Below are 25,557 nucleotides of genomic sequence, written 5' to 3' on the forward strand. Positions count from 1 at the left end.
AGAAAACTCTTGTGATAGGTTCTGTGGCCGAAGACTTCCCTTCCTTTCTACACTTCAAAGTCTAGTACTGGGAGGAGTTCCCGTGGTAGCGCATCAGAAACGAATCCGACGAGGAACCATGAGGTTGCGGGTTCGATCGCTGGCCTCGCTCGGTGGGTTAAGGATCCGGAGCATTGCCACAAGCTGTGGTGTAGGTCGCAGACTCGGCTCGGATCCTGCGTGGCTTGTGGCTGTGGTGTAGGCCAGCAGCTGTAGCTACGACTGGACCCGGAGCCTGGGAACCTCCACATGCCGCGGGTAAGGCCCTAAAAAAACAAAAAAAATCTAGTACTGGAGACACAGAAATAGATGGAAAAAAGGTCTCCCCAAAAAGAGCTTGGAATGAGAGAGAGAAAAAGGAGAGAAACAACCAAAAATATTCTAAGGATAAATCACAATATTCATTCCTTAAAATGTAATATAAAACTATTATTAAAACATGCAATTATTCATTGCTATCAAACAATAGCTGAGAACAGTGTAAAGAGTTCCAAATGAAACAAAGTATCTTCTTTCAGGATAACTTTTCCCTAACAAGCATTACAGCCTCTAAAAGGAGAGAGAATTTTAAAAGTATGTAATTCTGGTTCAATTGTTTGTTAACTGTGGTAATTTAGGAAAATAATTACTATCTCTGAGACTGTTTCCCCACCCAGCTATGTAAGAGATATAGTGAGTGAAAGGGCTTTTAAAGAAATATGCATATATTCCATCTCTGCCTACTATTTTTTAATAGTCTGATTGTTACTATAAAAACCAAATTGAAAATCTACTATGATCCATGAATATTTCTCAATACACTATGAGTGAATTATATGAATAATTTACATTTATAATTCACAGGGGCTCTGTAAATAAAACCCTAAAGTTACCCTTATTTATTCATTTAATTTTTTTCAGCTTTACGGAGATATGATTGACACACAACCTTGTGTAAGTTTAAGCTGCACAGCACAATGAGTTTATACATCTATTTTTGAAATTACTCTACAGGTGCTCTTTAAATGCCTCTGCACAAGTATTAACTTAAAGCAACTCACTAACTACCCATTTAATCCTAAAAGTCATAAGGCTTTTTGGTGGTTATGAAGTTTTGTAAAAATAAGAACTACATCAAATACTTGTATTGAAAGTTATAAGAACAAGTTTCCAATATGCTTAATGAGAAACTGGAAATAAGACAGAAACCATCTAGCATAAAACTCGTATTGCTAGGATTAGTACTATTTCCAAATTCAACTTCCTTAAAAATAAATCACTTTATAAATTAATTAGGTTTCCATCCGGAGAAAAAGTGCTAATAAATGCTCCGATAAGAGACAGTGGCCTGGACCACTGGCTTAAAAAGAATCCACATAATCGTAGGGCTTAATGTTTTATCTACAATTCAGCTCAAAGTCATCGGAATGACTTTTATATCAAAGGGCTTCGGTGAGTGACAAGAGCAAGACTGGCTTTGTACTGTTTAAAAGTCATTATTCCATGAAATAACTTTAGCCTGCCGAGACGAGAAAGAATAACAGATGCTGTTTTTGCATTATCTGCATTATTTCGGCCAGCCGTCCCTAGACATTTGGGTCAAGTTTCTGGAAATTTGTTACTTGCACTTGACAGAGGAATCATGTATCCTAACCTCTCAGTCTGACCTTCCTAATTGGCATCCATTTGTAATACTTTGCTTTCTGTGGCAGTTACCCTGAAGCTGGCCCAAGTTAGTCTATTTTTTGCATGGACTAGGGCATGCATCAGAATATTTTAAAAATGAAGATTTTTCACCCCAAACAAACCCACTAATAAAGGAAATTGTCTTCTCAGGCATTGCATACTATTATGATACTTAGATTTTCAAGGTGTTTCTTTTACAGTCTTAAGGTAGACCAAGGAAAAGCTATTCAGTGCAGAAGTGTTTGATCATTGTTTTCTATTCCATATATGGATTTTAAAAATCAAATATTTTCAAATAAAATGGCATGCCCTACTTTTCCACAGCAATCCAGAACTTCGCTCCTTAAAATAAAAAAATAAATCAAAGAACAATTATTTTATGAATACTATGCAATACCTTACTAGAATATAGCAACCAACTCAGAAAATGAAACATGTAAATCTGGTTAGAATTCTTTCAATGGATGAGCAAAAAGGTTCATAAGAATTTTCCACTTACCTTAATAAACTGAGATTTTAGTAGTTTATTATGTTTAGATATATTTAAATTATAATATAGGAATAGGTAATATTTATTGAGCACTAACAATGTACCTAATACTGTTCTAAAGAGCTTTATATATAGTATCTCATTTAATCTTCAAACAACTCTAGCAATAGCCTGAATTCTACTGTCTCCTCCAAGAGAAGTTAACAAACCACCTTCAGATGCTAGGGAAAGGAAAATTTAAAGTCTTAAACACTGAACCAAGTGAAATTCTCATTGAATTTTTTAAAAGTCTGTAAAGTAGAAATCATGATTTTTAAGTTTCAATTGATTACACTTGATTAAAACTTCCTATATTCTTTGAAAACTGGAACAGTGATATTTCTCCAATTCATTTAATAAGAATTAAAGGAGTAGCTTTAAAAAAGAATTACTTTATAAAATAGCTTAAAGTCGCATAACTTAGTACGCTACAGAAAAAAACATAAATCACTTTTAAGGGCTGTTTTCATATACTGATACGAAAAACAGAATCTTTGGCTGGGAAAACTAAGCTAAATATCTTTTAGGATCTTTAAAACATTTTTAACGCTTCCCAGGTAATGACCATTCTCAGAGCAAAGCGTGGAAATGTATAATGTGTGAACTGACTACAAAGTATAAAAGTGGTCTGAAGACATTTTTAAGAGCGCAAAATTAGTCTCCACAGTTTTAAGAAGTACTTGTTTTTGATGCAAGAAAAATACAAATGAAAATTTCTCAAAGAAATCAAATTAAAATTTTCTAATAGAGGTTAAAGTCTTCTCATTACTGGTTCTTCCCTCCATACTTATTAATATGAATATATGTTACATTGCTTAGACTCCTTTTTTTTTTTTTTTTTTTTTTTTTTTTTTTTTTTTTTGTCTTTTTAGGGCCGCACCTGCAGCATGTGGAGGTTCCAGACTAGGGGTCAAATTGGAGCTGTAGCTGCCGGCCTACACCACAGCCACAGCAACGCCGGATCCTTAATCCACTGAGCAAGGCCAGGGATTGAACCTGAAGCCTCAAGGATGCCAGCCAGATTCGTTTCCACTGAGCCATGACGGGAACTCCACTAAACCCCATTTTTGACATCATGAGCAGGTTTTAAAAGTAAGAACATGATCTACTGGACACACACAAAATCACCATAAACATGTAAATTAAAAATATACTATTTCCATAATATTCCTCCTCACTTGGACCACTTGTAAGAAGTAAATAGTGGCAATCACTTAGAGAATGCTATTTTCAAATACACTTACCCTGAAAGTTTTTTGTGGAGTGTATCTTAGCTTTACAAGACCATAAAATATTTAAATGATTACTTACAAAAACATGCGATTCTCTTGCTCAAATGTAAGAGATACAATTTTACAACAACAAAAAACATTGGGTTCTCTGGGCAAATTGTTCCTTTCCATCAATCTGAAAAATCACTTCATTCCCTTTTACAAATGTAAAATCCCTGTAACCCCTTTAACAAATATAAAGTGGTTCTACTTACACTTGCATGGAGTTTTCCTTTTTTTGACATCGCTAAAAATTTGTTGCTGAAAACTCCTCGTATTCCTACAATCCCCTGAGACACAGCAAATATTTCCAAAATACCTAGGATGACAGAAATCCCAAAATAAAACACAGACTCCTCTATATATCATTGTGAAGAATTAAATTTCTTTCCATTCCTTATTACTGTGATTTTTTCAAAAAATGTTTAACATCCTTATATATATTTTTTTTTGGAAAATTAGACTGTTTATTGATAGGAGGAGCAGCAAATCACACATTTCAAATGGGCATGGACTTAACATCCTTATTTTTTGACATTTATGTATTTATGTAGGAAAAAAAAAGTCTAGTATTCACCCAAGTGTTCATTTAAAATGATGTTTCAAGGTTCAAAAATTTAGTTGTGCTTTCACTAGTAATTCTTTTTTCGTATAAATAAGTCACTTTTGGTGATCAATGTTTGACAACAGACTCTTCAAGTTCTAAAGGAATGGAAAAGACTTTTTAAAATGGTTTACAAAATAATGCTTATACAATGTCTTTCCTGTGAGAGATAATACGGTACTTTTTTTTTTTTTTTTTTTTTTTTTTTTGTCTTTTTGCTATTTCTTTGGGCCGCTCCCGTGGCATATGGAGGTTCCCAGGCTAGGGGTCGAATCGGAGCTGTAGCCATCAGCCTACGCCAGAGCCACAGCAACGCGGGATCCGAGCCGCGTCTGCAACCTACACCACAGCTCACGGATCGTTAACCCACTAAGCAAGGGCAGGGACCGAACCAGCAACCTCATGGTTCCTAGTCGGATTCGTTAACCACTGCGCCACGACGGGAACTCCGGTACTTTTAATAATAAAGCACATAAAACTGTACTCAAGATTAGTACAAACCGCTGAAAGCCTGAAAATACTGCTTATTTACGTAAAGGAAATCCCTCTTCTCAACTTACCATAATTATCAAAGTACAAGTCAACACATATCCTACTCCATCGCTTAGTGAGTAGCTCATTTAAAGATTACACATCACAAGGTACTGAAAGCAATATAAATAATTTGGGATTACTGGCTCAATGTAGTGTTTAATGAATTATAGTTTGAGACATCCTGCAGTTTGAATGACTTATCTGGAAAAAAATTTAATGAGGTATTTTATTACATTACTGTTTATACTTGGTATTTCATAGTCAGTATTATCAAGTCCACGTCCCTCTGTCTCCTGTGCTGATTTGAAAGTCCACATCCACTGAGTCAAGGGAGACACACACCATAGTTCTCACAGAGTATTTTAAGAAGATGAAACTCATAGTCTGTCTATAATTGGAATTCCTGCCTGTTTACCATAAACCCGTATATAGTGTTATATGAACCTGAAAAAAAAATCATAGTGCTGTTTGTTAACTGCCTACATCAAATTGCAAAAAGAAGGGGAAAAAAGACAACATAGTTCACTAAAAAAGAGACATGTCATGGAAGAAAGGAAGGGAAAGGAATCACAGTATTTCAATCTATAATATTTTAAGCATCTATTCTAACAGGAAGAACGCAATAGGACTCTGCTGAATAGAGAAATTCGCAAGACTTTTCTTAAAATCGCAGTCTCTCCCTGCAGTATTTGAAGTACATATAAAATTATTCAATTTATAAAGGCAGTGTATTGTGAGTACATATATATTATATAACATATAAATACATATATGACTATCTTTATAGAGCACTTGTGATGTGCGATGTGACCTAATACCTATAATGAGCAAACACTGCTGCTTATTTATTCAACTTGGTTTCTTGAAAATACTTGACCAGAAAGTTCATGGAGGAATTATTGTTCTTGTGATAAGTGTTCTTAGCCTGGAGTAAATAAAACGCAGCTCAAAAAAACTGCTGTTACCACTTTATTACTGGATGTTTCTTTAGAATTAAGAAAAAAAGATCTAAAGGCAATTTGCTTTTAGGAAGAAATTGCTAAAAATACGGTCTCATAAATTCTTCTCTTCAAAATGTTTTCAAAATGCTATTTATATTAGATTTTGATAGACAAATGATTTGGCTCTGATGCACACCGGATGATTTAGAAGCATCATCATTTTATCATATAGTAACAAAGTACCCAGAATGCTTTGTAAAGATAAATGTACTATACAGTGCAATACATTGTAATAATATTCTTACTAAACATGAATAGAACATCTGATACAACGTTCCATTTCTGTCAAAATTACAGAAAGATACTGAAAACAGCATTGATGATTTTGGATGTTGGGGAGTTGGGGGATGTGATTGTAAATATTATGTAAGTTTGGGTTAAAAACTGAGACAGGAAGACATGAGAAATTGTCGGTGAGGAACGAGAGACACAAAAGGGAGAACGTGGAGTTGGGAGAAAAGGAGACTGGCTTGTTTCCCTCAACTCACTCCTGTTTCTCCGTTGTCAGAGGCTTCTCATACCCTTGTCTGGAAAAGCACCTGGTTTTGTGGATGCAAATCTGCTGTGTATTAGTGGAAAAAAGTACACAGTAGAGTAAAAGATAACATTCTCATGAAGGGTATGTGTTTGCAGGCTAACGTTTAAGAGATCAAGACAGAAGCGCTCTAAATATTTGTTTAATGGAAAGGCTGCTTTGTGTACGTAAACCACTGGTTTCTGACAACACTCTATTTTTAAGAAAGACCCATTTTTGGCTCAACTTGTTTCCTAGCACACTGTACAGTCTGCATGTCCATGTTATGTAAAATTAGCATTGTAATAAAATTTAAATATGGGGAAGATGAAATAATATATGTGAAAGTGTTATTACATACTGCATGGTTTCTTTTCTTGTAAGTTCCAGTATAAAAAAAAATGGTATATTTCCTGAGAATGAAAGGATTTTACAATTTTAAGAAAATTATATTTAAGGGAAAGCCTAAACATATACTTTTACGTGTATCATTCAACTTAAGATTATGAAGAATGCAAGAAAGAAAAAAGATGAGTTTAGATGAAATAGCTTTTTTCACACAGGCAACTTTGGTATGATCTTCTAAATCTTAATGTAATTATGGTATAAATAATGCTGGGGACACTGTTAAGAGCATAGTTTCCAAAGTAATTTCAACAGTAATTTCATGATGTCTTTTTCCTTAGACACTGGAGCAGATTCAGCAGGCGCCGCAGTCCAACCCCCTGCCCCCCACCTCGAAGAGATCACAGGCCTACGATCTTACTTTCCCAAATCTCAGTAACTCATTAAAGAATTCTAAGCATTTTAAGCCCATGTGCATTAAATCATACCTATATAAATCCCAGAAAACATTTCTCTAAAACCAATTTTTTTCATTTTCAGTAATTCACTCACTCTCATTAGGAGTCAGTAATAAATTTGATGGGAATTTACAATTCACATTATGAAAGCCCAGACAGTATCTCTTAGCAAAACTGGGGAGGGCCAAGTGTGTCTCACAGATCATAGGTAGTCCATGGATGTTCGCTGAATCGGATTGTTCTTTGACCTTCTCGCCACCTCTCTTCCTTTTCAGAACACCCCCTGTCCACATGCATGGACATGTCTTATTACTTTCCTTCTATGTTGCTCCTCTGCTGCTGGGGGAGTGGGCCAAGGGGAGAGGGTCAGAATAAATTAACTCACATTAAAGTGCAAGTGATACTGTGTTATCTTTCCTAGTATGTTCACATTTAAGAGGATCAAAAGAAAAAAGCAGTGCTTAACTGAGGGAATTATTTTTTCCGGGTAGAATTTTGGGATTGACATCTAGGTTGCAGGATGCAAGAACCGATTATATTGTTGCATCCACTTACTTATAAGCATAGGCATGCACTACAAAGCAAACTTAGTCCAGTAAGAAAATCTATATCTAGACTTTTTACTTAGCCCCATTAGAATTTTTGATACAACAGGACCCTAACGATGATGGTTGATGCAATTATGTAGATTTCTCCCTTTTCTGTTTTTTAGGGAAGAAAAATGTACAGATATTCAAAGCATTCAGAAGCTTTCAACAGCTCATCTGAAAAATCCTCAAAGAAAAATCCTTTCAAACTGAAGTGTTTCTACTTGTGTCCACACAGCGACAAATATGCCGTGTCTTTAGCAAATCTGAGTCTTGAAATATCCAACTTAGTGGTCTTTGCTGATGACGTTAGTAACAGATTTCCCACTTGAGTTTCTCTATACAGTAGATACACATTCTGGTTTATTTAGCTTTGGGGACTATGTTGATGCCATGTTAACATCAAACTTAAGAGTGAATTCAAATGTTTTAACAAATAGTAAAACTAACCCTTTAGCAGAGCCAAAATACATGATGGGAATTTTCATCATGTATATGAAAAACCTGGCTTTGTGTAGCTATAGCCTTCCACTTTGGCTCCAGAAATTGACAGCTACTCGATTGCCTATTCTTCAGTGGCACAAGAGCAGTCAGCAGAGGCATTGTATTGGAACTAAACTTGAAAGCATAGAAATTAAGTCAGAGCCTTTCTATTCGGTCTCGGGATTGTATCATCTGTCTTTCTTGCCCGTCTTTCTTCATCTTTCCCTAGTGTTTCCTCATCATAAGATTCAATGTGCAAAGAGCATGCTTTTTCTTCTGTCTTCAAAACTTGGGGTAACAATTGTATAATAGAAGCTGAGACTATATCAAGTGAGTATACCTTAATGACACACATTATGTTTCAAAGTCTATGGCCAGTGTACTGCTGATGGTGAAACTAGAACATACAGTTTGCAAAATATTACTGGGAAATGACAGTTGTGAATCATGTATACACATATACATTTATCTGTTGTGACAAGCATTGCAGAAAAGTATTGCGTGTAAAGGAACCTGCTAGAAAGCAGTTTCCTGGCAAAGTTTTGACTGCTGAAGTCACAAGCTGTGACCAAATAATGTAAGTGTTCTATCACTGCTCACTCACGACAGTAGCATGTACCCTCCATGGTCCCTGTGGTCCTGGTTCTCTCGGTGTCTTGGACAAACGTTTCCTCATCCGCTCTACCCAACATTCCACAAATGCCGCCTTGGTTTACACATGTATCAGGAAACCATCAAGTCCTATCTTCAAAGAGATATAGGACCAACTGCAATTAGCAGGTTCTGTCTCTCTTTCACAGCTACTTAAAAGACAGAGATTCATTTTAAGCTCTCAAATTCCATGCTGTGCTTTTAAACGTGACATATCTCATAAATTCTTCATCCGTCAATGGCAGCAAAATCTTACGAAATAGTGTCGGACACTCCAGACGTCACAAAATCAGAAATCTCCATGACGTAAGCATTTAAAGTGTACTTTCCCTCTGTGAGAAAAACCCGCGGAAGGAAAGAAATCTTCCCAACTCATCCAACACTAACCAAACTATCAGGCTCGGTGTGCGACGTCCCCTTTGTGGGGCACAGGAATAAATGGATGAAGGAATAAGTGGGTGACCACAAGCCAAGTGAAAGGTACAGACCACATTCCACGAGGCTGTCGTAAACTGGAATGAATTAGAAAAGTATTAGTTACATGAAACAAGTTTTATTTAGGCACGTTCATCTAGTTTTGTTTAAGAAATTAAACAGTGTTTTGTGCCTGTGCCTGTTAGCTATCTTTCGGAGTGGATTTTAAAAGAAAGTGGATCCTGGAAATGACGATAGGCTGATGTCTTCTGTAGGTAGCTGCAGTCTTGGTCAATCTGTTCTCATTCCTTCCTGTGCTTTTCCACAACTTTCCCTCCCCAAGGCCCAAGATGCAAACATCTCTGTCTTGTGTTTTCTTCTAAAAGAAGAGGATGAATATCCTGGAGTGAGTCTGTTTTTCAGAGACCTCTAGCACAGGGAAGCTCACCCAGCCCCCAGTCACAGCTTTTACTCCCCTGGAATCCAGCCTGCTGGCTGTTCCCTGCAGGCTACCTTTGGGTCTCCCTTGGGGACCACAGAAGCTGTCCTCTGTGTCCAGGCTGATTGCCTGAATAAGCTACAAGAAGACAGGAGAAACTGCTGGTGTGAGGACAAAGTGGGGAAGATTACCTAGAAGTGGGGAATGAGCTCTGATGTCTGGAGGAGGAAAGAGTTGGATGGGACACAATGAGAAGGACAAATGGAAATAATGAAACAGACATAACCCTTGTTGACCCTGAAATCTTAGGAACTTCCCCTTCCCCTAACTGACCTTGCTTTTTTATGACCCAAGATGGTGAGGTATTTAAGGAGCGCATTGAACTTTAAGCCGCAAAAGCAAGCCCTCTGAGGAACGTGTGGGAGGCCCTGGGATTCGCTGGGGCGGATGCGAAAGGCCCTGTCTCCTCGGGTTCGGGGTTCCAGGCCACCTCGCCACGTGCAGCACAGCCAGCTGGAGTGGCCGAGCCTGAAAGACCGGTCAGGGGCAGGAGGCGGGCGTGCACCCCCTGCCCTTCTGGTGCCAACCGCCAGGCCTTCCACGTCCCGCCTCCTGAACCCCCGGAGGAAGCTTGCCAGCCGCCAGCCCGAGGACGTGCGCACCCCCGAGCACCTCGTCCCCCGGGAGGGGGTGGGGGCGGCTGCCGGATGCCAGCCCCGCTGCGACGCTCGCGTTCCTCCCGAGCTTGGGTAAGAAGCAGCCCAGCGGCCCGTGGGGTCACTGGCTTGAGACTGAGAAAGTTAGGTACGCCTGGGAGCCACCAGGTGGACACTCGGGAGCCGGGGGCCCGCCGCGCACCGCGCCCTCTCCTGGCCGCGTCTTCCCCCCCCCCCCCCCCCCCGCGTCCCTCCGAGGCCAGGACGGCGCGTGTATCTGGTGGACGCACCCCGGGCTGGACGCGCCTCCTGGCCCTACCGAGGAAGAGGCCCGCAGGCACGTCCGCAGTCCTGCAGCCACCGCACACACCCGCGGGCCACCCCGCCCTCTGCGGCCGTGACAGCCTGCAAACTCGGTGGAAGAGAGGAGGAGATGGAGAAGGAGGGAAAGCGAGAAAGAAAAACCCTGAAAAGAATGTCTAAAACTTGGCTTTAAAAAAGAAGCACACCTACAAAATTGGCACCTGTGCCCAACTGAACTACCCCGGAGTTTCTTCTAAAAGAAAGCCCTTTCTCCCCATCGTCCTTGAGGACCAGGGCTGGCCCCTCGTCCTCACAAGGTTTCGTCATGGTCTCAAGATATTAAACGTTGCTAAACCCGACTCCGCATTAATCATTCGAATGTCCATCACGTCCCCTCTCTAGACGTGTCCAGTTTTCTAGATCACTGTCGTCTTCTAAGCAGGGTATGCCCGGTCTCCCGTACAATATATTAACTTATATTCTGTATGTTTATAATGTGCAAATATGCACGTATCTACAATAGACATATACATATAGACATTACTTATAATCTTAATTTGGGGTTATGGCAGTAGTAGTGGGGGGGCGGGTGTTGTGTCAGATTTGATTATTCTCCAAAATAAAAATTGTTGCGGGCAGGGAAAATGGGTGCACTCTGATGGCCAGTCTGGTAAAAAGTATCAAAGGGAAGCAGAAATCAAGAGAGAAGGTTTGTGTTTTTTCTGCAGGCACGGGGGCTGGAGCTCTTCGTCGGGACCAGAGCAAACTGAAAGCCAGGTGCCTGTCTGCACCAGGCTCCGCGGACAGCCTGCCCCTCAGGAGTCGCCATTCCTCATGCCCACGAGAGGGGTAAGTGTGTGCGCGCCACAGACACGCGTCACCCCCCCGACCCGCCAGGCCGGCGGGATCCCAGGGGCCGGGGCTCCGGAAGGTGCGCCTGTGGCCCGGAGAAGAACACGCTGCCCCTCCCCAGTCCCCGCCGCCCGCTCAGGCAGGTTCTGTGGGGGAGCGAGCAACTTACTTAACATATTGGCTTCGTGGGAGCCATTGACTTTGCCATCCGGGTAGATCTGCAGATGGAAACCGATGCCCACTCTGCAGTACAGGCTGCCGGTCCGGCGCCCCGAGGGGCTCCACTGAAAGCTGCTCTGCTCCGAGCCGCTTCCCGGGCCGCCCGGCGGAGCCGCGGGGGAGGAGGCGGCGGAGGAAGCGGAGGAAGACGTCGCGCTACTGCTGCTCTGGCGGCTGCTGGCGCCTCCCGCGTTCCTACCCGTGGCGGCCGGTCCTGGTTGCCCTTTGGAGGCGAGGCGCTTCTCCCCGGGAGCCCAGGCGCAGAGGATCAGGTGGCTGAGGAGGAGGAGGAGGAGGAAGGACAAGCTCATTCTTCCAGGCGCGGGGGTCCGAAGTGCATCTTGTAGGGCTGGCTCCGGGCTCCGTAGCCCCCGCGCGGCTGCGTGCCTCTGGCGCTGCCCCCCTCGCCGCCCCGGGTGGACATAGCCTCGGGGAAGAGAGAGGGAGGCGGGGGAGAGAGGCCACCCGAACGGATCTCGGCGCTGGCACTGGGATATTTATAACGCCAGTGATCTCACTGCTCAGTGCACGCCTGCGAAGCCTCCCCTCACCCGCCGCTTTGTGTACTCTCTCCGGCCGGTGCGGGGAGGGAGCCACGCCGTCCCGGGGGCGGGGGCGGGGGGAGGGAGGAGATGGGCGAGGGCCAGGGGGAGGAGAAGCCGGGCGGAGAGAGGCTGCACCCCGACGCCGGGCGCGCGCACCCCGGGCCACGCACCCCGGCCGTTCCCCCGCGCCACCCGGCCACCCTCCACCCGAGCCAGCGCCGCGCGGAATTCGGCTCCGCGCGAGCCGCTGAGTCCTCCTGGGGCAGCCGCGGGCACGGGGGTTCACGCGCTCCAGTGAGTTCTCGTCCTCTCCCGCCGCCGCCGCCGCGGCACACTTGCACCCCAGCAAGGCGCTCTCGCCTCCCGGGACCCAGTTTCCAGGTTCCCCTCCCTTTGCCCGGGGGACCGGACTCTCCCCGGACCCCCGGACCCCCGGCCCGGCCCGGGGAACTGCGTCCCACCCGCGGATCCCGCGGCTGCACGTGTTTACGGCAGGAGCCCCACGAGGATGCGCAGCCCGATTTGGGAAGGCTTTGGGAAGGTGGGGAGAAGGCTGCTGTCCTTGTTGCTTCCGATTTACCAAAGAGCTAACGAGTGGATGTGTCGAGGGTTCAGAGAGCCATCCTAAGTCGTCGCGCCAGGGACTGAGCTGCTCTCCCGCGGCAAACTCTTTGTCGCCTAAACATAGTGCTTCTGAATTTGCTTTTCCCTCTGGGAGGCTCTTGGGCCGCGTCCCGCGGCGGGTGCGCGCACACGCACAGCGCACACCGTGCTTGAAGCGGGGGAGCGGGGCAAGGTCTGGGCACCAGCACATGTGACCAACTGTCCAGTTGTCTTCCCTCGCCCCAGGATCCCTTGGCAGGAAGGATTAGCTAACGGCTTGCTTCAGCTTCCTCAGAGCTGCCATTGACTGAAGGACCGACCCCAATGAATGATTAATGATGCGCGCGCTGGATTTCAGGAAACCTGAGACCCGAGAATTTCCATGTCTGCAATGCCCCTCCTGTCATTTATCTGAGAAATATACCTGGCTTACATTCTTGAAATATTTCCCCCTGAAAACCTATCTGAAGCTTTAAACTGCACTCTGGGGCGTTAGTCACTGGTCGTTTTAATGAAGCGGCTGTGATCTTGACCGATGAGATGGGTTCGCTTAAACCGAGGTGGATGCTAAGACGCGCTTCATCCGTTGCTGAGCACCCACTTAAGGATTCCTTTCTCAATAATGAAAAGCAGAGAAAAACACACGGAGAAATTTTCAGGGTTGGAAATCTTCCGTGGCTAGAATACTTAACATCAAGGCAGTTGTAAACAGAAAGTCACTTGGCGAAGTCGCTGGGGGTGGGGGTGGGGCGTGAAGGTGCCTCCCAGAGATGTGCGTGGCCTGGGCACAACCGCCTGACGGACACGATAGAAAATTCTGTCTTGGGCCGAATGCGCTTTCTCTTTCTGCTGTGCTAGGCTCAAGCTCTATGCTTCCGGCCTAACCACCGTGGGTAGGCAGACCCTTGCGAGGCAATCCTTGCCAGTGGACATTGACCACAAACAGGCAGTGCCTGAGAACAGTCTATTTGACTGGCCTTGGCTCTTTCCAGGCTGAATGATTGTGGAATGCTGAGCCTGGGCGCTGTGCCTTCTGCAGGTGGTGTCCTTGGGTCTCTGACAAAGCTGTCAGGGCTTGAGGCCTGCTGGTGCTGCTGGATGCCATCAGTCAGTTTCCCCGTGTGTCACACCGTTGAACACCATGCCTCACGTGGCAAAGACTTTCCAAAGCCAATCCAGTTACTTGTGTCTCCCCTCCTCTGCCCTAGGAGTCTGCTGAAAGAGCAGGAGAGGGGCTGGCCCCACCTGCCTCTTTCCCAAACCCTAGAGGCCAAAACCAGGCGGGGGCTGAGCCTCTGGAGCTGAGCTTCCGCCTTTTCTTTTCTTTCTTTCAGCTCCTCCATCTCCACCCCCAGTGAAACAACCAGTCTTGTATCCCTAATCATCTCCTGTAAGACTCCACACTTTTGTCTAGGGACGACCCAGGGAGGCCAAGACACCTGCTCAGCTTTTTAGCCCATCTCAACCCATAGGGGGCTAGGCACTCCCCCACCTCCTCTGGGGTCCGAGGGGGAGACTTTACCAAAAGTTGAGCGTTCACTACGTGGAGGGAAGTGACCCTCTCTCCTGAGTGAGTCTGACAAACCAGACCCCAAGTTCCTTCTCAACTTTCCTGGCTGCTACTTTAGAAAGTGCGCGCTTAAAACCATCGGTAGAGTGTGCGGGAGCAAGTGGAATGGGTGCCGCTAAACTTAAAAAAAAGAAAAGAAAATCTACAGGAAGGTGGAACAGGTATTTGGGTCAGTACCAGTTCAAGAACTGATCAGTGAAAGAAGACAGCAGTGCGTCTGTCCGGCGCGCGGAACCCCCAGCCCCCTGGCTCTGCAGCTCCGCAGAGAGGGGAGCGGGTCGCCCCGCGCTCCCGCTGCGCCCACCTGGGCCCGCGTACCCCGCCGCCGCCGGCAGATCCTCTGAGCCTGCGTTCACCGCACGTCTGGGGTCCGAAAACCCCTGATTTTCCCGTCTCGGCTACCCATAAACTCTCCGCGTTCTGCTCCCATAAACTCCACGCAGAAGACCAAGCCTGGACTACTTTTTCTCTCGCCGCTTTGGGGACCGTCAAACGCCCCTGGGCAGAAGAGGTCCGGACATCCACTCCCAGGCCCAGGAGCCACGGCGAGGGCGCCAGAGCGCAGGCGGGGGCTCGCCTGCGCCCCCAGCCGCAGGAGCCGGGTCAGGGAGAAGGCGCGCTCGCTCCTGGCTCCCTGCAGAGAGGAAGGAATGGCCCTCCCAGGCCAGCTCCCCCTAATCGCCACGGACAGGACACCGAGAACCTACCCCACGAGTTAATGGGACCCACCAGTCATCTAGGCCGCAGCTCTGGTCCCCCGCCCTTCGCGTTGACCTCCCTCAGCTCCTCGCCCAGCTCAGGCTCCCCCAGTTCCGTGTGGGAAACCAGGGGGGAATTTCTCTTAGGGCTTTTGCAGCTGTAGCCACGATGGATGCAGCTTCTAGCGCCAGGAGTCAACTGGAAGCAAGATCTAAAGACCTGTGTCCTCAGGCTGGCACTCAACAGTCTAGAAAGATCTAGGCAGAAAGAGTTCCGGGCCAAGAAGTCAGTGCCAAAGGGCCCTGCCCCCCGAGGGACAAGCCTAATGTTTACGGCCTTCCTCTGGTTATAAATAGAGGTCAGAGGTGTCTGGGACCAGGGCCCCAGAGGCATGCCAAAGCCCGGGCCTCCTACGGTGCATCACGCTGGGACGGAGGGAAGGAGAAGAGGTCCTGGGGACAGAGGAGTGGCCCTGGGGCGGCGCAAGCCGCAAGCCAGAGTCCCGTAAGCCTCACGCTGCCGGGGTGCCTGGGGCCTGTTCAAGAGAGTCAGCCTCTTCACTTGGCTGAGGCTGGAGCTTTGCCGGCTCTGAGGTTTGTCCCACTGCAGGGCAGACTGGTTTTCCGCTTGATTCAAGCAGACAAAAGCCCAGAGGATTTCGGACTTTTTCCCAAGTGAAGGGCTTGGGCCTGGCCTCCTCTCCAGTTCCTTCCGCCTGCCACACATCCCAAGGATGTGTCCAGACAGCAGCACTGCTTTTTGCTCACCAGGTCCCCGGTGACCCCGAGGCAACGTCTGGCTCCATAGGATTTGGGTGGAGGCACAGTTGCATTTCGGGAGGGGTCTGGGACTGTCCCTGCGGGGGCCGTCAGCACTGCTTCTTGCCAGGAGCCTCTATTTCCTCCAGGCCTGGCTCCTTACCAGCCAAGCTGGCAGCAACTACAGGAACAAATAGCCTGTGGCTACAAGAGCCCCGAGCAGGCTGGGAGGGGTGGGAAGGGCGTCTGTGCTCGGAGGAAGCAGAGACTGGGCCGCGCAGGCAGGGTGCTGACAGAGTGATTAGGGGCTCTGCAGGCCCGGCGGCAGGTCCCTTCCTCTCTCTCTGTGGAGGCAGCTGTTTTGCAATGGCCACAAGCAGCTGGTCCCTCCACGTCTGTGGAGTCAGAAAGCAGAGCAGCCTTTGCCAGCAGAAAGGTCTTTTGTGAATGGACTCAATGAAATCAGTTACTTTTTATCATATAGCTCATCTCTGGTGCTTTCCAGCTTCCCCAGTGACTTTTTTTAAGGGCCACACCCCTGGCACATGGAGGTTCCCAAGCTAGGGGTCGAATCAGAGCTGTAGCTGCCGGCCTACGCCACAGCCATAGTAACGTGGGATCCCAGCCGTGTCTGCAACCTACACCACAGCTCATGGCAACACCGGATCCTTAACCCACCAAGCGAGCAAGGCCAGGGATCAAACCTGCCTCCTCATGGATGCTAGTTGGGTTTGTTACTGCTGAGCCACAACGAAAACGCCTGGTGACTATTTTTGCCTTCGCTTCTGGTACGGCCCTGTACTGAGTCCCAGAGCTCTGCAGGCCCCCCAGTTATCTCAGCACACAATATCCATTTGCAGGAAGTAACTGCTCTTAAACTGCTGGAAGCCCCTCCTCTTGTCTAGGGCCAGCCAGGAACGGTGGAGGGGGCAGTTCCCTGCGCTGGCCACACAGGAGTGCAAAAGTCGTGATTTGAGATCAGGCCACCATCCCCTGCCCCCAATCAGAGCCTACTTGGCCCTTCGTGAAGGGTTTCGTTCCTGGCACAAGCTGTATCTAATATCGTCTAGAGCGGCTGCCCTGGGCATCGGGGGCGAGGGTGGTGTTTTCTGTCTTCATTCTCCATAAGAAGTGTGTCTGTGGCGAAAAGGGTGAGGGTTCGGGGACGTTTGTCACCTCTGAGAGAAGGGGCGTCACTGCTGTTGGAATAGCTTTAGCTTCTGGGTGTTTGGTTTCCATCCAGGGAGACAGGCCATAAGCAAATGGCTCAGGAAGAGTGAGGGCGGGGGTGGAAAGGAGGCACGGTGGCCTCTTCTAGGACATTCCTCCTGTGCCAATCGAGATGGGGTGGGGAGGGAACAGAAGGGAGACCCAGCCTGGTACCAGTGATAAACAGAGAAGAAGCTGCTGAAACCCGGGGCTCATGGCCTATCCTGGCGCCAAGACGGCCAAAGCCAGTTGCTCAGGAAGTGATTGGATCAAAGCTGATTTCTGACTAAATCTGAGAGTCAGTACACACAAAGTTGTTCCCCCCCCATAATAAAATGCTTATTTTTCTTCAGTGTCAAAGGGGTAGAGGCCAAAATTAAAGATGCAGCTGTTGGCAGGGAAGCAAACAAAATTTGAAAGACAGCTTCAACAGTGCTAAATGGGTGTTTTCCTGCCGTTTCAGTTTTCTCCCAAGAAGAGTTTAGACTCGCATTCTAGAGAAACACTCCTTGCCTGTCTTTCTAAAGTCAAGAACTTGCTGAGAAGTCCAAACATTTTTTTCAGCTTAACTAAAAGCTGGTTTAAAAACAAACCAAAAAAAAAAAGCATCCCATGTCTACGCCTCTAGAAGAATAATTTGTGAAGCATCCTTTTCATTTCTTTCATGTTGTTTTTGTTTTTGTTTTTGTTTTTTTACACTGCAAAATAGCTAGCTGGGAAATCCTGGACCATTCTTGCAGCAATCACAGCATAAAAGTGTTCAATAACCCCAGCATGTGACGGCTAGACTTGAACTACCCACACATGTCCCTCCTCAGTTCCCATGTCGAAATATACCAAAAAAAGAAAGATTAAAAGTGGAGCGGAGGGACCGAGCAGTTACAATTACTTTGTGTTTTGTGATCACCTACACGTAGCAGGAAAATCATGTTGGGGACTCGCCTTGTGACGCAGAACGGGACTGCTGTCCACGAGGACGCGGGTTTGATCCCCGGCCTCCTCCAGCGGGTTAAGGATCCGGCGTTGCCCCCGCTGCTGCGTAGGTCACAGATGCCGCTGGGATCTGGCAACGCAGTGGCCCTGGCGCAGGCGGCATCCGCAGCTCCCATTCAGCCTCTGGCCCAGGAACTTCCATATGCGGCGGGCGCGGCCCTAAAGAGACAAAAAACTCCGAAACCCTCTAGGCTAACATCCTGAAACCCTTCAACCCTGGCGAGCACCTCCCAAGGGAACATATTTTTTAAAAAAGAAAAGAAAGTCGAATCGGTGAGGTCTGTGATGTCTCTGCCCAGCCCGCCCTTCGCTTCACATTCCAGTTGCTGCCTCAGGCCGGAGCGGCGGGAGCTCCTCAGCTCCTGAAGAACAAATGACTGACTAATATATGTTCACAGATTTATTTATTTTTTTGGGGGGGGGTCTTTTGTCTTTTTAGGGACGCACCCGCGGCATATGGAGGTTCCCGGCCTACAGCACAGCCACGGCAACGCTGGATCCTTAACCCACTGAGCGAGGCCCGGGACCGAGCCCACAACCTCGTGGTCGCCAGTCGGTTCGTTAACCACTGAGCCACAACGGGAACTCCCACAGATTTTTTTTTTTTTTAAGAAAGTGTTTATGTTCCGCAAACCACTCTGCTGTGGGCCCAGCTCTGACGCTCGTGGGTGCTTCTAAGGGAGGAGCTGAGGTGCACACGCACGTGACTGTCAAGACCTGGTTGGAAAGGAGGCAAGTCCCTGCTGGGAGCCCGAGGAACACAGCGAAACTCCCGGGAATGAGGGTCCCCACGCAGCGTGCTGCGATGTGGGCGTGGGTTGGCTTCTCCTGTGTAATCGGTCTCTCAAGCAACTAGGAAGGCTGTCTCTTCTGCAGGCGCTGCCTTGGATGCCCCCAATGCCCGGGGACACAAATCCGAACTGAGGGTCCTTCTGACGGATGGTTTCAAAGATGCTCTAACACCGCTTCCGTCTCTCCCCCGAGGAGTGAGAACTGCGACGCCAGCAGCAATGCTCTGTGATGCGCAGTCGCCCCGCGCCCGTGTCCAGGGCGCCTGGGCTTTCATCGTTGGCGTTCCCGTAGCTCTTAATTACAGTCATCATTTTCACAAATGGGCTTTGTTTTCTCCTCTGGCTCCTCGGCTCTTGGCAGGCTGCGCAGGGCAAACACCTGTCGTCTGGCTGTACAGAGAAACACCTGTCTGGGGAGCCGCTAAGTCCTAGCGCAGAGATTGTCATCTGGGGTGTTGGGAAGCTTTGCTGTTGTCAGAAGAAAGGAAAGAGCACCTGCGTAGGGCCCAGGAGGGCTGCAGCGTGGCTGCTGGACTTCTGACGGAAGATGTCCAGGAATCCACTTCCCTTTCTCTACCTCGGCCCCGGAAATGCAGCCTGGGGCGGCGGCAGCTGTTAAGGAGCCAATGAACATGTGGTCGGATTCGAGGAACATTCCTCTCTAAGGGAGCCGGTGGTTTCGCAGACAGGAGGCTTTGCGGCCTCACGCTCTCCATGGCCTTTGTGGATGACTCATCGGTTGATTTAAGAGTGCAGGAAGGGAGGCAAGAGGGAAAGAGAGACGCCGCAAAGCACTGGGAAAGCAAGTACGGTGAGACAGGAGGCTTTTCTCCGTGTGACCGTCTCCTTCAGAAAAGCACCGTTTTCGGGGTTATTTTCAAAGAAGAAGCAGGTTAAGTTTCCGGCATCGTCAACTGCAGCGGCAAGGGTTGTTGCTGTGGCACGGGTTCAGTCCCCAGCCTAGGAACTTCCACATGGCACAGGTGCAATCAAAAAAGAAAAAAGAAGAAAAAGCAAATCACCATTTGGAGTGCATTCATGGTGTTCTATGCCGGGAGAGGTCTATCCGGCTTAACAGCCTTTGCTGGAAAAAGTCAGTGTCAATTCCTGAACTAAGCAGTTATTCCTGTGACCGCTCACATGCATAGATTCGTGGAGACAGAAGAGAATGAGACGACACGAAGGTTTCGGAAGGAGAGAGAGGAGATCGAGAGTCTATGTTTTTCAAAGAGAGGTGTTAGGGCCAATATTTATTTTCAGATTTCCTAACCTTTCATTGCCCATATTCAAGATATACAGAAATCCCTGCCAGCTCAGAGAAACGTCTCGATCCCGCGTCCGCCCGGGAAAGCTCACCCACAGAGCCGGGTAGCAGGAGGACGCCCGGGAACCTCGTCCCTTGCACCCCTTCCCAGCTGGAACTGCTCTCCACTAGACTCTCGGGGGGAGCTGCCAGCCTGAACCCCCCCCTCCAGATGGATCTGGCTTCTCTCTTCTGTCCCATCATCTCTCTCAAAACCACTCTCCTTTCCCGATGTTACAGCCTTCCAGGCTCGGGAGCTCTCCTGGCCTCAGTTACAGAGAGAAAACGGGTGGACGAGTAAAATCACAGGTAGGAAGGAAAGCAAAGAGGAGAAATTATGAGGAGGCCTTTTAATCTTGGATTCCCTCTTGATGTTTTTTTCCTTCCTGCATCCACTAGATACGACCCGTCAGGAACTCCTGTTGGCTTTATCCCGACCTATGCAGAACCCACGCCCTGCTTACCGTCTCCCCTGCAGCCACCCAAACATAAGCCGTCATCACCTCCCCAAGGCCCTGATTTTGGCCTTTCTTCCTTTCCGTTCGTTGTCAGTGCAGCGCACTCATCTTTTGGGGAAAAAGTCAGTGTGTGCCACACTCCTCTCCTTAAACCACCAACTGGAGTTCCCTTAGTGGCTCAGCGGGTCGACGACCCGACCCAGTGTCCATGAGGATGCGGGTTTGATCCCTGGCCTCGCTCGGTGGGTTAAGGATCCAGCATTGCTGCAAGTTACAGTGTGGGTTACAGAAGTAGGCTTGGGTCTAGTGTTGTCATGGCTGTGGTGTAGGCCACCGCTGCCGCTCTGATTTGACCCCTAGCCCGGAAAGTTCCATATGCGGCAGGTGCAGCCATACAAAGAAAAAAGCAAAACAAAACAAAAACCCACCAATCACCTCTCATTTCACGCCTAAACGAAAAGCTAAACTCCTCCCAGTGGTCTTGCAGCCCCTAACTGAACCGCAGGCCGACTCGGTTCCAAGCCAGACGGGCTCCCTGGCCGTTCCCGAAGCTCAGCAGTCTCCGGTCCCCGCAGGACGCTCACAAAGCTCACTTCCTCTGTTTGGACAGCTCTGCCCCCATCTACCTGCCCGGCTAAGGCTTTCACCGCCTTTAAGGTTCTGCTCATGGGTTTTCTTCACAACCATCTCCTGACCACCCGCTGTAAACTACGCCCTCCAGACTCCCTGACCCTGTGCTGCTTTCCTTTTTAACTTCTTCCCACAGCAGCTATTTGTTTAATAAGCACCAGGTAGCTCTTACTATCAGCCAGGTATTCTTGCCAGGTACTGATTCATCTAATACGCACAGCAACTTTATGGAGCAGGCAGTATGGTCTAGTCTATCTTACAGGTCTTAAGAACACTGGGGCACAGAGAGGGTAAGTAACTTACCCAAGTCACACAGCTTGGAGGTGGTAGAGCCGAGCCTCAGAACTCAGTCTAAGTCTCAGAGCAAGGACCCTTACAGCTGTGCTTGAAGTACTTAGCGCCTTCGAACTCACGTACTGCAGGATGCACTTGTGTGTTGTGTTCATTGAGGATGGTTTGTTTCACCCTGCTAGCATGTAAACTCCACGATGGCAAGAATCTTCCTTCTACTTACAAATATTTACCAAACACCAAGAATAATGTTTGGCCTATATTGTGGTTGCCCAACAAATATCTTTGAATGAATACATAAACTTAATGATTGAAGGTCTGCTCCCCAGCTTGAGAGGCATTATTTCAGGCTTATAAAATAGCCACATCTCATTTTATGCTCTAGGGGCTTCAGGGACGGTGGAGCAAGGGGAAATAGCATTCTAGTTCCCATATTTTAGTTCACCCTATAATTTTTTTTTTTTTTTTTGGTCTTTCTGCCATTTCTTGGGCCGCTCCCGCGGCATATGGAGGTTCCCAGGCTAGGGGTCCAATCGGAGCTGTAGCCACAGGCCTACACCGGAGCCACAGCAACGCAGGATCCGAGCCGCCTCTGCAACCTACACCACAGCTCACGGCAACGCCGGCTCGTTAACCCACTGAGCAAGGGCAGGGACTGAACCCGCAACCTCATGGTTCCTAGTCGGATTTGTTAACCACTGCGCCACGACGGGAACTCCTCACCCTATAATTTTTCAAAGAGCGTAACTGCCTCCTGGATGCTGCTGTATTTCCCTCTGACTCTCTTTTCACCTTCAGTTTCCCTTACTCCACTCTCTCCTCCTCCCTGAGTTTGGGGTGGAAAATGGGAGGGGAGAGAAGGAGGCATCGCCTGCTAAACACTGCTTCCTTTAACCCTTTCTTGCTCTAAGAATTTTGGAGCAGGGACAGCACAAAGAGGGATCAGGAAGCGGAAAATGGGGGTGGACTATGAGACGCAAATGCAGCTGCTTCTCTGTGGTGCTCACGCTGGAGAACAAAACAAAGCAAACTTCATACCTTTCAACATTCCAGCACAGCAAAGTGGAAGTCTGCAGCGCTTCAAAACTTAGTTCATTTTGTAAAGACAGCAGGGGCAGCGGCGGCAAAGGTCCCTCATGAGAACCGATATGTGCCTCAATTCTCATTCCACAGCTCACCTCCTGATCTAAACACGCACACACAGTGACTGTGTAGTGAGTCAAACTTGAGAGCCACATTTTCATCCTCTGTAAAAAGAGGGCTAACAATTTCTGTTGTGTGTGGAGCAGTTAGACAAGTGTGACTCTGAAGATGAAATTATTACATACATTTAATTGATGATGAAAATTATGTAATTATAAAAAGTATAGATATTTCTGTTAAACTTGTCAAAACAGTGCATTTGTGGACGTTCCCGTTGTGGCTCAGTGGTTTAGGAACCTGACTGGTATCCATGAGGACTCGGGTTGATCCCTGGCCTTGCTCAGTGGGTTAAGGACCCAGCCTCACCATGAGCTGTGGTGTAGGTCACAGACGCGGCTTGGATCCTTTGTTGCTGTGGCTGTGGCGTAGGCCGGCAGCTGTAACTCTGATTCGACCCCTAGCCTGGGAACCTCTATGTGCCGTGGGTGGTGTCCTACAGGACAAAAAGAAATGCACTTGCTTAACATATTTAAAAAAAAAAAAAACTAGCAATGGATGAGTATAAAGATATTTTAATCCGTTCATCTTGCCTTTGGAGAAGTGCAGAGAGTAAAATAAATGAAATTAAGTGTGCCATAACTTGTGGCGCAAGAGCTTGGTCCAGCAGCTTTTAGAAGGCGGGATTCCGATCACCCACCTTGCAGCTGTATTGCGGCAGCTGGAAGACGATTGCAGGGACACAGGTTGGAGGCGAATGAGAGGCACTGGCCTTGTTCTGAGGCCACCAGAAGAAGGGACAACACAACCACAGTGAAGAAGCCCGATCCGCGTTTGCACCTGTCTCCTTCCAACAGTAATCCCTCTTAAAAACCCAAAACACAAGCTTGCCCGCTTTAAGCTTTCCGCACATATGATTAATCTTCACAGTTTTTTGGAAAGCATTTGAGGGCCCCTTAACCACACGAAGCTTCATCTGTGATACGTTTTGGTTTGTCTGGAGAAGATGAGCAACCAATCAGTATGTTTATTGTAACGAGCCGTCATGTTGAAAATCGGGTAGCATGTCTAAGATTAAAAATTTTTAAATTTTTCTTCGGGGCCGCACCTGGGGTATATGGAAGTCCCCAGGCTGGGGATCAAATCCGAGCTGCAGCTGCCACCTGTACCACAGCTCAGGGCAACGCCAGATCCTTAAGCCACTGAGTGAGGTCAGGGATGCAACCTGCGTCCTCATGGATACGAGTTGAGTTTTTAACCTCCTGAGCCACAAAGGGAACTCAGAAGATTAAAAACTGAAAAGTCAATGCATTTTAAGAGAAAGAGAATCATAAAGGAATTGTCTATTTCAGAGCAAGGATCACTTGGTTTGTCGCCAAGGTAAAGCATTTTGAAAGCCTTGAAATTGTTATTAAAACTATTTCCTTTGTATTGATCACTGGGGAGGAAACTCTTGTCCTTTCCACTGCGATTGTGTCACACCTAACCTGTGGCCCTTGAACGCGGGGTTGTCAACGAAGCAACATCTGGGGGACCTCCGGTTACGGCTTCTCAAAGGGACTCTCCAGAAACTACCTTCTAGGTAAATGCTGAAGAACCAGGCAGTATGGTTTTGTTTTTTGCGGGGTTTTTTTGTTTTTTAGGGCCACACCTGAGGCATATGGAAATTCCCAGACTAGGGGTCGATCTGAGCTTCAGCTGTCGGCCACAGCCACAGCAACGCCAGATCCCCGACCCACTGAGCGAGGCCGGGATTCAGGTTTAAACTTGAATCCTTATGGATACTAGTTGGATTCATTTCCACTGCGCTGCAGTGAGAACTCTGGTACTGAGATCTTCATGTGAATTGACCCAAGATGCAGGCATCCACCAGGAAGACACCAGCACGCGCCTAAACGCCAGCCTTCAAGGCCGCGTGGGTGAATCTCACAGCACTGCTCCCTCCACAAACACACCTGGCCTTGGCACCGCAAACACACACTCAGTCTTCTCACAGGCCCAGTGCTCCAAGCTCTGCAACCTGGAGCAGGTTTCTTAACCTCTCTGGGCCTCACTGGCCTTAAGGGTGACATGGAGACAATGGCAGCCTCTGGCTCTGAGTGCGGCTTCAGTTACTGTCGTGAAAGCTGAGGAGCTAATGCACATTAACAAACCAGTACTTTCCTGGCACAGCAGGGCCTCCCTTCTGTTAACCGTCAAAATACAGTCCCAGAGTTCCCATCGTGGTTCAGTGGAAACAAATCTGACTAGCCTCTGTGAGGATGCAGGTTCAATCCCTGGCCTCGCTCAGTGGGTTAAGGGTCTGGCATGGCTGTGGCTGTGGTGCAGGCTGGCAGCTGTGGTTCCGACTCAACCCCAGTCTGAGAACCTCCATATGCCATGGGTGGGGCCTTGGAAGAAACAAAAAGACCAAAGAAATACAGCCCCTCTTTTTCCTCTCCCGTGTTTTGGGGCACATCAGTTTGGGGGAGAGAGAGATTCACGTTTCGGCGCAAGTCAACAAGTGCCCCTCCGTGGCCTTTCCTTTTCTAGGTCAGGTTTCTTCAGTCCAGGGGAAGGGAAAGAAAATGCTCTGTATCCTGTTGGGTGAAACCACGAGGGGTTTCCTTGGTCACAAATGTCACCGACAATGTCATCAGGACACGTGCAGAGACGTGACAGGCCTCCGACCGAACAGTAGTCCCCAAGTTCTGTGGGCCCCTGTCTCCCCATTACTGGAGTGGTGACGTTCAGGCACCTGTGTCACGGGGTCTCCCAGTGCACGGAGCACATCTTTTCTAGACAGCAAAGGCCCTGTCGCGTCGCGCCCGAATAAAGCCTTCAAAGGACACTCCATTTGCCAGGTCGGTAAGTCATGAAACACATTTTTCGTCCAGGGATTTTCCTGGCCTATCCGCTATATTAGGAGCACAGTAAAGAGTCCTTCTCGCGTTAGAAACATAAAACACGCAAATAAAAGCCAGCGCGACCCCTCCATTCTCCAAGAGAAGATGAGTGTCCAGG

The 25,557-nt window shown here is 47.7% G+C and overlaps 2 protein-coding genes across 9 annotated transcripts in view; one reads left to right on the top strand and one right to left on the bottom strand.

The window, feature by feature from the left end:
• The window catches only part of FGF5 (fibroblast growth factor 5), a 29,218-nt gene extending 16,345 nt beyond the window's left edge, over window positions 1–12,873 (bottom strand). For 2 of the 6 annotated variants that reach the window (XM_084973735.1, XM_084973736.1), the window contains exons 1-2: window positions 11,515–12,029; window positions 3,720–3,823 (exon numbers count right to left, since the gene is read on the bottom strand). In XM_084973735.1, the coding sequence (XP_084829861.1) occupies window positions 3,720–3,823; window positions 11,515–11,875 (465 nt within the window). In that variant the 5' untranslated portion in view covers window positions 11,876–12,029. Of the gene's footprint in view, window positions 1–3,719; window positions 3,824–11,514; window positions 12,248–12,689 lie in introns of those variants that run through there. The other 4 variants (XM_084973737.1, XM_003129367.5, XM_013998656.3 and 1 more) reach the window with 4 other exon arrangements.
• LOC106508356 (uncharacterized) overlaps window positions 1–25,557 on the top strand; it is a 232,700-nt gene that overhangs the window by 50,263 nt on the left and 156,880 nt on the right. For all 3 annotated transcript variants that reach the window (XR_002346918.2, XR_014813521.1, XM_084973746.1), the window contains exon 3: window positions 11,222–11,342. The gene's annotated coding sequence lies outside the window, so the exon portion shown is untranslated. The remainder of the gene's footprint in view (window positions 1–11,221; window positions 11,343–25,557) is intronic.

The sequence above is a fragment of the Sus scrofa genome, chromosome 8 (genome assembly GCF_054392235.1).
Source record: "Sus scrofa isolate SSC_HxYL_T2T_F1_AM1 chromosome 8, Sscrofa_HxYL_maternal_Yorkshire_Landrace_v2.0, whole genome shotgun sequence".
NCBI classification, from domain to species: Eukaryota; Metazoa; Chordata; class Mammalia; order Artiodactyla; family Suidae; genus Sus; species Sus scrofa.